This window comes from Crassostrea angulata, chromosome 4 (genome assembly GCF_025612915.1).
Source record: "Crassostrea angulata isolate pt1a10 chromosome 4, ASM2561291v2, whole genome shotgun sequence".
NCBI lineage: Eukaryota > Metazoa > Mollusca > Bivalvia > Ostreida > Ostreidae > Magallana > Magallana angulata.
Window position 1 is genome coordinate 36,987,621 of NC_069114.1, and position 13,060 is coordinate 37,000,680.

The 13,060-nt window shown below is 32.0% G+C and overlaps 1 protein-coding gene across 1 annotated transcript in view; it reads left to right on the forward strand.

Annotated features, from left to right (window-relative positions):
* The first annotated feature begins 939 nt into the window (after window positions 1–939).
* Window positions 940–13,060, forward strand: part of LOC128181636 (uncharacterized) — a 28,859-nt gene continuing 16,738 nt past the window's right edge. Inside the window, exon 1 of the mRNA XM_052850110.1 lies at window positions 940–1,003. Coding sequence (XP_052706070.1) covers window positions 987–1,003 — 17 coding nt within the window. The 5' untranslated portion in view covers window positions 940–986. The remainder of the gene's footprint in view (window positions 1,004–13,060) is intronic.

Below are 13,060 nucleotides of genomic sequence, written 5' to 3' on the forward strand. Positions count from 1 at the left end.
TTTGTATGTAAATTTAAGAAAAATCTTTGCTACGTGGTTGGCATCTAAAAAAACATTTTGGTCTTCATCTGAGATATCCCTGCTAGCACACAAAATTAAATGTCGGCCCGGTGCTCCATGAAGTCCATTGGCGTTAACGTTTTTTAAATCAATTTTCAAGCGTTGGTCGTCCATATTCAGCGATAAACGGTTAAAAATTATTCAATTTAATTAAAACTTTCACAAACGCGCCTTCATAGGGTATTTGGACGTTTAATGAAATACTGTGTATTTTTGTGCGCTTAAACGGTACATCTTTAATAAGTTGTATATTTTTATGGTGCATTGAACAAAACCAAATCTTTTACATACATGTACTTCAACTTTAATCTGAATAGTTTCACAGGCATTATGCGAATAGTCCGATCACAATCGAATAGTTCGCGTATATTTGCCTGCAAAATATTGGCAAAGTTCGCAATAGCCTTGTCGTCGCAAAAAATCTCGTCGCAAACCAGTCATTACTGTATGGCTTTAATAACGATACATGTGTAGAAATGACTTGATCCCCAACATTTGTAGCCGCGAACCAGTTCATTGCCAGTAAATCGCGGAACAAAAACGTCACAATTTAAAATTAGTTTACAGTATTAACCGTTTGGCTGAATCTCTTGCAAATTAGGAAGGAATTTGCTAGCATAACATTAAGTTTATTCCCGAAACTATTCTAAAGTTAACAGTTCCAATATCAAATAATATCGTGATGAGGATGCAGTTATTAGGACGTAGATTCATGGTCTAAGCTGATGTCAATTTGTTTTGCCAAACTCGATCAAACTCGATCAAAATTATTCGAATAAGACCATTCGTTCAGAGTTTAGCATACTTTACTTCATATCTATTTACTTAATGTGTAGACGCTGTTGATAAGATCCTCTATATAAAGTAAAGCTTAAGATACACTACATAATTTAGTGCGATATTGGGATGCATCGAGTACGGTCGAAATGAAGCTATCTCTCAGGTAACTTTACCAAAATTTAATATTTCTTGCATAATGCGTCTTTTTTCTATGCTTGTACATGGGTAAGTTGAAAAGAGAGTTTTGCAATGTCTGAAGAAAAACACTAAACTATAAATCTATAGCTATTGTTTATCTGTCGGCATTGTATTTAAATCCATAAATTTGTTTACAATTCTTAACTACGAAAGAACATTTGAACATTTTCAACGTTTTCATTCTGGTCGATTACCGAAACAAAGTATGTCGATTGTTCCCTCTTATTTGGTATTTCTCAAGTTTTAGAACTCCTTCTTTTAAGTCATAACTCATAACTCCTTCTTTTAAGTCATAAACGTTTGTTGATTTTTTTTATTATACAGCAACTTGTTGATTAAATAATCAATCAAATCAATTGATTGATTTGAAAGAACAAACACTTGCTTTTCCGGTTATTATTTTTAAGGACTATTAATAATAGACAGCACTCAAACGCGTCACAGTTACTTATTGCCAAGCGCGTCTTTATATACAACAGTCGGAATAATAACAATAGTGTTGTGCTGTGCATGTACTTTGCCTAAATAGTAGTCAGGGTTTGATACATAGTGCACTCGCCTCTGTCTCGTGCACTATGTATAAAACACTGACTTCTATTTAGGCATTGTTCATGCATAACACGACACTATTATATAATTAGGAAATCAGTCCTCATTAAAGCATACACGTATAGTTTCCGGCTACTGTGGATGCATCCGGAGAGGTATTGCTGTAACGGATTCAAAAAGTATCCCTAAGATTTTAAAAATTTATTTTTATCTTACTTTCAAAAATATGAAATTTGTGAATATCGATCCGTTCCCTGTCGTTTACCATGCAGTCAAACTTTACAGGAAAATTTATTCAAATATTGCAAATTGAACACATTTTTTTTTTGTACGAATAACAATTTTTAAAATTCCAATGAATTTAATTTTTGTTAGCCATCTGCTATTAATTTCAGTATCTTTTACACAGATATCCGAAATTCATTTTCATCATAATATCATTTTCGATATCAATATATTCAAACAAATATTGGTTGAAAGTATGATATGCATAATTTATCATGAATTTATTTTATGTCTAATCGATATAAAGAAATTTCGACACAAAGGATAGAAAAACATTTTAAAAGATTTTAAATGATTTGATATTGAAAAATATGCATGTAATTATCGTCGAAGGTCCTAAATTCGTTACGGTCCTTGAGTCGTGTCCCTTTTGTTTTCTTCGCATATTTCTCGAGATTAGGTTCTAGGCTAGGCATTTCGTGAAAAAAAAATTTACTACGATATGTGACATCACTTCTTACTATACAGCAGCCAATAATGCGATCAAAAAAGGTAACATTTTTTATTTCAAATTTTACTTTTCAACTATTGGTGAGATTTCTTATTCCCAAATAAAGTTACAGATGAAAATGGCCAAATACTCGTCTAAACCTAAAATTTAAGAATATAATAGCGGTTGTCTCTTTTCTTGACATCTAGTCAATGAAATTCATGTGATCTGATTTAAATATTCAAGGCCAAACAAGGAAAATTTTAAGTTACGAGAAGTAAAGTTCCTTATAGCATTTGAAGTTTGTTTTGTGTTATTGGTAGGTTAATCCCGTTTCCAAAAAGAAACAATAACAGAATGTATTCCCACAAATGCATACAAAATGGTTAAAGAACATGAAAATTTCAGTGAAAAAGGCATCAATAATATTTAAAGTGCCAAATGCTACTCTCAGAGATAGAGTTTTGCATAAAGATGACCCAGAGACTACAGTTTTTTTTTAAAAGCGTCCGGTGTTATTGTGTTACGGTTTATTAGGCTATATTGTTCAATTTGTTATAAAATATTAATAATTTATTTTCATAATTTGCTATATTGTACAATTCGTTATTGTTAGCACTATTGTCCATTATGAACTAATGTTTAGATTGTTTTGGCGTCATAGTTTTGTTTATATGTGACGTCACGACTCTAGGACCAGTTTTCAAATGGCCGTCTCCGCTTCATTGGTGCTTAGAATGCTCACTTATTTGTTTATCAAATAAAAAATAATGAATACAGTGTTAAGTTTTACGAAGAAATAGATGTACTTTAGATATGCTATAAATAATTTAGTGTCAAAATTTTCATTAAGTGATTAAAGTGGAAGACATTCTTAGGGTAACGACTCATGGACCTCCGAGGATATATGATATTTATTGCTATATTTAATACTACGATACATATCTATTATTCAAAACAACGCATTTTAAAAATGAGCACGTTTAATAAGAAAAGAACTATCTTAATAGAAATTGAAAAGCATATACATTTACACAATTTGCACAATTATGATGGGTTTAATTTAATTTACACGTACAAATAAATTTAAACATCTCCGATCCTCAGCAATGTTCGAAAACTCTACCTGTGACATCCATGGCTCCTTGTTTTGTACCAAGCAAAAAAAAAATATTTCTCTTCTGAACACGGCAACACGTGAAGCTGTATAAATATCAAACAAGCAGTCAACTACGAAATAAATTAAATAAAAGATATATATATATATATATATATATATATATATATATATATATATATATATATATATATATATAAATATATATTATTTAAATGTAAAATCACTATTGACATTTGAAAATGTCGTTTACGCACAATCTAATATTGTGTCAAGTTGGTAAGAGGGAGATTCTCCAACTTGGTAGGTTCATAAAGTAACAACTATGTGTATAAATTATAAAAGACAAGCATGCGTAAATGTCAGACCATAAATATTGTATTATTATTTTTAAAATTAGCTTTAAAGAGACATTAAAGCTTATTTCCCTTATCTTGGTTATTTCCTTTTTTTTTAAAACACAGCCCAATAAAATAGTAGAAGTTTTACCTGTACTTAACGATTGGATCTTTTTACTTCAATATAATAAGCTCGCAATTTCTCCGTAAAGATTTTCTTTCGTAGAATAAGATAAGTTTATGGTCCAAAAGTGAAGTACTCTTCATATATGAACTTGAATGTGAAATAAGTTTACCTAAATGAGATACCCACAGATAAAAGATAAATGAGATAACCTACTTTATTTTCCGTATCTTATTTTTAAGGACATAGCACAATTTATAGTGTAAACAAATATAATTTCCCATATTAATTTTTTGTTTATGTACAACTTTGCCATGTTTCCAATCATTTCAATTTAAAACCGAATCATAACATCCCAGTCCAATGTATAAAATGAAATATTTCGAAGTGGATCCTTACAAAGACATTACCTGGCAAAATGATCGATAAAATGATTGTCGAAGGAAATTGGTGGTGGAAAAAACTAAAAAAGAAAAACAAATTTAATATAGTACTCATTTAAATTACTATAAGATTGAAAACCAAAATGAATAAGATTAAATGCATGATCAAAGACAGTACTTAAAACAAAATTGTATAAATTTAAGCAAAATTAACGATCAAAACTCCATCCCTAATGCAAAAAAAAAAAAAATTTACATCAACAAAACTGTAATTTGTTTACCCAGGGCTGGGTTTCACAAAACTATTGTAAGCTCTATCATTAAGAATGCCATTATATCTGACTTTTGAAAATCATATGATACGTCATTTCAATTTCACAGAACTTTCCTAAGTGTTAGAAATCTTAAGACAATTTTTAAAACAAGCTGCATTCACTAAAATATTATTGCAAATTGTAAAAAAATATATATACCAGCTCGGCTGCTTATATTATGCGTATCTTACTATTCTATGTTAGTTTCATGTTCTCAAATACAATTTGATTTCGCACAAACTGATTATCGGTTACGTATCATAGAGGGAGGGGGTCGGGGTCTGTAGGCTGTTTAAGGTCCGTCGCGGGTTTAAAATTTTGCACCCTCTGCACAGGATAATGCGCATTACTGTCGTAAAACGCAAATGCAAAGTAAAATATTCAAATATACATGTTGTTAAGTAATGTTTGTATTGAAATAAATACTGATCATAAAAATTATTTTAAGTGAAATAGAATAATATATATGCTCAGAAATATTTTAATCATTTCGCCGCTTCTTCAAAATCGACGTTATTCACATCACTCCCTCGCGGTGATTTTAGTTGAGACTTTGACTTAGCAATTCATAAAAAAAAAAGTCGTGCATTTTCATTTCAGCGCGAATAATTAAAATTTAAAATATAATTTGCAAAATAAAAACATGTGCGATCTTTTCATGTTCTGTTTTAGTGGAAATAAGGGTTTTATTTTATCTGTTATAAGTAAAATTAAATTTGATTCGTAAACATTCTTTTATTTTATACAATTCTAAATATAAAATGACACGTTTATAGGACGAAACTTTAAGGGTGGATAACATAAAAACTGTCTGGTCAGTTTCGTTTCAATTTGGCAAAAAGTTAACTAATACGTTATCCTTCCTTTGCTGAAATTTAAAGAAAATCGTATGTTTGTAATTGTTTACATATAAAATTGAAAGTGAAAACAACCTTTTCCTAGCTATGCAATCCTACTTAAATGTCGGGGATGATTCGAGTATACAACAAAAAATTAAGCGCAGCAAACAGATAAACTATCCGGTCAATTAACTTTATGTATTGCACATAGTTTACTCAGAAGTTGACCTTTCATTGGAGAAATAAAAGGAAATCGTATGCATGTTTGAAACATTCTCCACCGAGACTCCTTAATACATGATAAAAGGTCTTTAAAATATTAATAGTTTATAAATAGTATACAGTGTACGTACATTTTTATCAAATTGTAGATATATAACTGAAAGATTAAGGGTGTGTTATATATATATATATATATATATATATATATATATATATATATATATATATATATATATATATATATATATATATATATATATTAGGGATGTCAAATCGGTCAATTTTTAGTACTCGGACGTTTTTCCGATCGAGTACCCGTGTACTCGGTAAAAGTGTAAATAAATATGAACTAGTACATTCATTTGATAACTGTAAAACCTTGGTCACTTTTGTGACGGTACGATGAGTTTGGTGCGACGATCGACATCAGTTTTTTAAAGCCTTTGTCTTCGACCATTTGTAACGGCATGTAATCAAACACAACCATATCAACAATCGCACGTGTAATATTATCTGTCTCTTTTCCCGAGAATTTACGGCTTCTTGGAGAATTGACAAAATTCGATAAAGTCGGTTGTTTTTCTAGAGTTTCTGGCCTGTAAAATTCCTCCTTATGTTTAAGACGAATGTGATTTAACATGTTTGTCGTTCCCCCCGTATAGGATAAGTTTACTTCGCAGAGCTGACATTTTACGTTTTTTGAACCTTCAGTTTTTTCAGACCTTTGAAGTCGGTGGCGGCATTTTAGGTCTGTTCAATTTCTCCACTGTGTGCTATCTAATTTATATAATAGACTATATAAACGATGTTCAGTGAAAACAAATCATTAAAGTAAGCCAAAAACAAGTGTAGAAGACAGCCAAAGGTGAGAAAAGCTAGGTAAGAGGTGCTTGGTCACGATAATTACTATATAAACACTGCCACAGGCGATAATGATTATTTAGCATATTTAGAGGCGTAGGAAATCCTAATTACTGTATGTACAAGTGCAATGGACATTTCAAGTTTTAAAACCGATGTTTTAATGCATTATAAAACTTAGAGATATTAAAAAATATACATCCGAGTAACCGAGTACCGATTTTAGTATTTTAGTATTCGATTTTAGTATTCGATACTCGGACGTTCGATCGAGTACCCGATTAACCGGCATCCCTAATATATATATATATATATATATATATATATATATATATATATATATATATATATATATATATATATATATATATATATATATATATATATATCCAAAAAATATCGCAGTGTCCGGTTTTATATAAAGAAAATTTGAAAAATGAAAGACAACACAGAGTAAAACGTTAGCGCTTTCATTCAATCTTCAGACGTTTTTAAAATAACAATTACATTACTTGGTGACGTCTACAATACAATGACGTCATAGTTAAAATTAACGTTGTAGAGGGATATTGCCGCGTAATCTATAGAGTAATTTAACGAGGCCGAGTACAGAACGAGTACGCACGCTTTCGCGCAGCGTTTCATTTGTATTGTGACGTCATCTTTTTGCTTGGTTGACGCCATGGCGTGATAGTTTCAACTGCAGATATTCAGCGAAATTTGTTGAAAATGCGTAAAATTAATGTTATTTTGTGGAATAAATATAAATGTCTCGAAGTATAAGCTATATTTGGGCTCGGGTTGGAAACGTGAAGAGGGTTCAGCAAGCCTAGCCCTCTGTCACGTTTTCTTAACCCGCCTAAATATAGCTTAATTTATATATTTCAAGACAGTAACCATGTATTTTATATCAATGACGCTTAATATGTGATGTTATATATTTATTTATTACTTAAATATGTCTGAATGTTTTAATAATACTATTAAGATCACCATTTCCGCCTTTGTCAAATAAAAAAATAGCCATTATCTGACAAATCCGGGGAATTGGGCATGCAAAAATCAACTTTGATAAGACCCCTGGATCAAACCAGGAGGTAAAAGGTTGTTTTTATTTGACCATTTGATGCCTTTTAGCAATAACTTTAATATGTAGAACAGAAAAAGAAATCCCTAGGGCCGAAGTTTTTAAAAAATGTAAAAAATGTGCAAAATTGATACATTTCAAGCAAAATCCCATAGGGTCCTATGTTAAAAATTAACAAACTTTGAGATGACCCCCTAAACAAACGGTGTGGTAAATGTCTTATTTTTTTATCTTAAAATAATAATTATATTAGTGGAAATTCATGTAAAAAATTTCATTCAAAAATCTAGGGCAGAACAAATTAGACCCGGCCTCGTTAATTAAGAAATAAACAACGTTATTTAGTGAACATGGCGTTATGAATAGCAATTGCTCTGTTGGCATATTCCATGATGCGCACTAGCGCATCATGGAAAATATGCCAGCAGAGCAATTGCTATTCAGAACGCCATGTTCACTAAATAATCGTTGTTTGTTACTTATATTTGCATTTTACCAATTGCAAATACCCTGTATTAGCCAAGACCTTGACATTTAGCTATTGCATCAAAAATAAACATTCAGACTGTAATGTATCTTTTTAATTCACATAGATTTGTTAACAGAAGCAATGATATGTTATAAAGTAAATCCTTTAAAATGTTATTGATATGTTTTACGGTGATACCGTTCTGGCGAGCGCAGCAAGATACATTGATACATTCAGCGCAACCCCCTACCCAGAGAGAGAGAGAGAGAGGGAGAGAGAGAGAGAGAGAGAGAGAGAGAGAGAGAGAGAGAGAGAGAGAGAGAGAGAGAGAGAGAGAGAAAAGAGAGAGAGAGAGAGCCCGGTACCTGTTTGTATGTGTGTAATTTCCCACTTTTAAATTTAATGGTCTGACTATATGCAATATCTACATAATTTTTTTTACCTGTTTATTTTTTCATTTTATTCCTTTTTATTTAGTTCAAAATGTCCTATTGTTTATTTCCTCCCTACTCATATACTTACCTGCCTACTGTACATGCATGCACAATTAGTTTAAAAATGGATCGATATGACAGTAAAGTATGGCTCTTGCTAGTATATATATATAAAATCTCTATATTAAAAAAAGATTAAAAACAAATCATATGTCAATGAGGCAGGTATCGCAGACTATACTGAAATAGCCAGTACACTCTTTACAGATGTTTGATCAACCTCTAAATTTATCGCGGGAAATATAGCGCGAGTGCACTGTGACGTCAACCATGACTTCGTTCGTCTTTGTTTACGTTTCTCGACTGAATACGAAGGTATGGAAGCATGTAACAAATCTTTTCAGTCTCGCCAAAGCATATGCGGTACTCAAAACGTGTCTTCAAACTTTAAGTCACCGTAAATTACGAGTTAAAAGTCGGCCATTTTTGGCATAGCACCACGGGTGAAAACATTAGAGAGCATTATGGGACGTAGACAAAAATTTTGTTTGATGAACTGTAGGTTTAGCTCGTTCTTTTTCCCGCGCACACTGGTTCTTAGAGCTCGCTTTGCTCGCTGCGCTCGCTATAAGACATGCTTTAATATTTTAAAAATACGTCAATTTTATGGAGTTGGAGAAAAACACATGATGTATCGTATAGTGGTTTGAATCTATAACGTCATGAAAAAGTATATGACGTCACACCTTAATGACGTCATTATATACAGACAGGGCAATTGCGATTATAGAAAAATAATTGCAGTTCCTCCGTATGGACTTACAGAAGGAAAGAACATTGCATATGCAAATATTGAAATATATACACAATTTCATTGAATTATGCTATAGATTACGCGGCAATATCCCTCTACAACGTTAACTTTAACTATGATGTCATTGTATTGTAGACGTCACCAAGTAACGTAATTGTTATTTTAAAAACGTTTGAAGATTGAATGAAAGTGCTAACGTTTTACTCTGTGTTGTCTTTCATTTTTCAAATTTTCTTGATATATATATATATATATATATATATATATATATATATATATATATATATATATATATATATATATAATACAAATATTGAATGGGGTTGAGGGCAACATTGATTATATTAGCCCCCGAGGGACGAAATATTGCCCGACGCGAAGGGGGCTAATATAATCAATGATGCCCGAAAACACAGTCAACATTTGTTTTGTTATATGAAGAAACAAACAAAAATTTAAGAAATCAATTGAAAACTCGCCGTAATTTTCTCAGCTCAACAAAGAATTCACGAATTCAATTTTGTGCAAAGTTCATTTCCAAAATATTCTCAGCATAAAACGGTCACTGGTGATATTCCCCCGACCGGAAGAATTAAAATACAGATGTTCTACCTGATTTTACTTCACAGTAATTCGCAAATCCTTATATCCGTTATGATAGCAAACCGTCGCATTGCGCGTCCGTTGTTTACTTGCCTTGACTGACTGTCTATTATGACGTCACCTTGTTTTGGAGTCGCGAAGAGTTATTTACGTCATCGTTTACGAATCAACAAATCAGAGGCGATTATTTGAAATAGAGGGAATGTTCTCTAGATATTATTCCTAGCCAGTCAATATTATACAAATATTGACTGGGGTTGAGGGCAACATTGATTATATTAGCCCCCGAGGGACGAAATATTGCCCGACGCGAAGCGGAGGGCAATATTTTCGTCCCAAGGGGGCTAATATAATCAATGTTGCCCGAAAACACAGTCAACATTTGTTTTCTTATATGAAGAAACAATATCTAAAAAATATTGACCGTGAAAACTGTCGCTCAGTGAAATCGGTCGCTCTACAATAAAACATATAGTGAAAAGAGCGACTGTATTCCCTGGCTTATGCGCATGCGTAGGGAATATTGTCGCGTGAATATGTGACGGGCTCCAGTTGATTTTAAACCCAATATATTTGAGTCCTGTCCGGCAAAAACATTAAGTAGGCAAAGTGTAGAGTCAAAATGGATTTATTTGAATTATGATTATGAATTATGAATTATGTTATAATCTGATAAATGTCGGTATTATAATTTTTGGGGCATATATATATATATATATATATATATATATATATATATATATATATATATATATATATATATATATATATATATATATATATATATATGTATTTATGCCCCCCCCCCAAAAAAATATATATATATATATATATATATATATATATATATATATATATATATATATATATATATATATATATATATATATATATATAATTTCCCAATACAACAAAAAATAAATCGGCACAGTTTTAAATAATTTAAAAATAATAAATATCCAGAATAAAATCACAAATTGATCCTATTAACCGCAAACGTTTTCGCCATTCCTGGCTCTTCAGGCAGTTATGTACCTGTACATAACTGCCTGAAGAGCCAGGCATGGCGAAAACGTTTGCGGTTAATAGGATCAATTTGTGATTTTATTCTGGATATTTATTATTTTTAAATTATATATATATATATATATATATATATATATATATATATATATATATATATATATATATATATATATATATATATATATTACACACACGAAATTTAAAATCTAAACCCGTAATGTTAAAAAATAACAATTTACCATAACAACTGTGTAGGTGTAGACTTGTAAAGCAGTAACTTAGGTACCAGATCAGAGGTCCACAGGTGTAACACCTCTATATGTTCTTTATTCAAATCCAGTATCCAACGAACATTCGCTTCCCAGGTGTATGTAATAAATCAAACGGGCATATATAATGTACATTATACACATCTCCACTGCACTGACTTCCTCTCCAAGCTCCTCTGCTTCACACATCTCCACTGCACTGACTTCCTCTCCATGCTCCTCTGCTTTACGCATCTCAAGTGCACTAACTTCTTCTCCACGCTCCTCTGCTTCACGCATCTCCACTACACTGACTTCCTCTCCACGCTCCTCTGCTGCACGCATCTCCACTGCACTGACTTCCTCTTCACGCTCCTTTGCTGCACGCATCTCCACTACACTGACTTCCTATCCACGCTCCTCTGCTTCACGCATCTCTACTGCACTGACTTCCTCTCCACTCCTCTCTGCTGCACGCATCTCCACTGCACTGACTTCCTCTTCACTCTCCTCTGCTTCACACATCTCCACTACACTGACTTCCTGGATTTTCAACATTACCTCATCAGCACAAAATCAAGGATACTAAAACATAATGTTGCCTGTTCATTTTGGGGTACTGGCTACAACGGCAAAGGCCAAAATAAACAAGGCAAACTTTTTATGCAGTTTCGTCAGACCATGGCTAATCAACACAGTGCTCATTCACCAGTTGCTACAGCATCAACAGTGATCCCTAGCCAGCTTGTCACCGCTCAATCTTTTGTCTGCAATTTACCTATTCAATTCTCTGCTCTCACTTCTTCAAATGTCACCGTCCCTTCATCTGAACGCACTTCTTCATCTTATTAACTTACAATTATCAAGGCATGTAGCAACAAGGGAGGTGGTGCTGGGTCCCAACTTATATTGGAAGGCGATACATTTATTTAAATTCAAATTTAGAAAAAGAAAATTTGAACGGAACGAACTGAACCCCAGGATTCTTTTGAAGCAGGGGGCAAAAAAGTAAAGAAAACTTTTACAAAATATGAGGCAGTATCTCATGAATATTCCTTCTTCCCCCCCCCCCCCCCCCAAAATGGATGTATTCTTTTTTTTAAGTATAACTAAATTTTATGTACAAATTCAGTACATATACAGTACATGTTTGATGTTTTAGGCCAGAGAATATTTGGATGGGATATTTTTATTTCTCTGTTTATAGCTCGTTCACAGAGCTGAATGAATTACATGTATAATTGGGGAAAATGTGACCAATACAATTACGAATTCTAAACTTAGTTATAATCGTTTGAAACTTATAACATATCAAATGTTTAAAATTGAATAACGCTTTTCTTTTCTGAGGGAGCAGATATGGGAAAAAAAATTTAAAAAAACCCCAATAAATTTGATTCAAGACAATATATCCCTATATTGAGATCATACCAATTACTAGAAGATTATTCACTTGATCCCCTTTTTGTGTTATAACAAAATGCTCTGGTTTACATTTTTAGGATTTCTTAAATATATGGATCCATTTAAAATTGCCTTATCCTGTTATCCAAATTTAAAAACAGAAAACCTTTTCTGAAAGTTTAGAAACCCTGGCAATTTATCATGCACTGTATGAAAAAACTTCAATGATCTGTGATGAAGAAAAATAACTCTTGCTGACAGAAGCAATTTTTGTTGCAAACTTATAAAACAAAGTGCTACTTTGAACTAAAATGCAGCGCTTCAATATGTTTTGTAATATGAATTGAAAATGTATATAGCTATATATTATTTTCATATACATTTTATACTTTTAATTTTATACTGCCATGGTAAATTTTGCTTTCTCTAATCACCGTATCTAGTTTTCTTCATATTATGATTAGACACATTATCA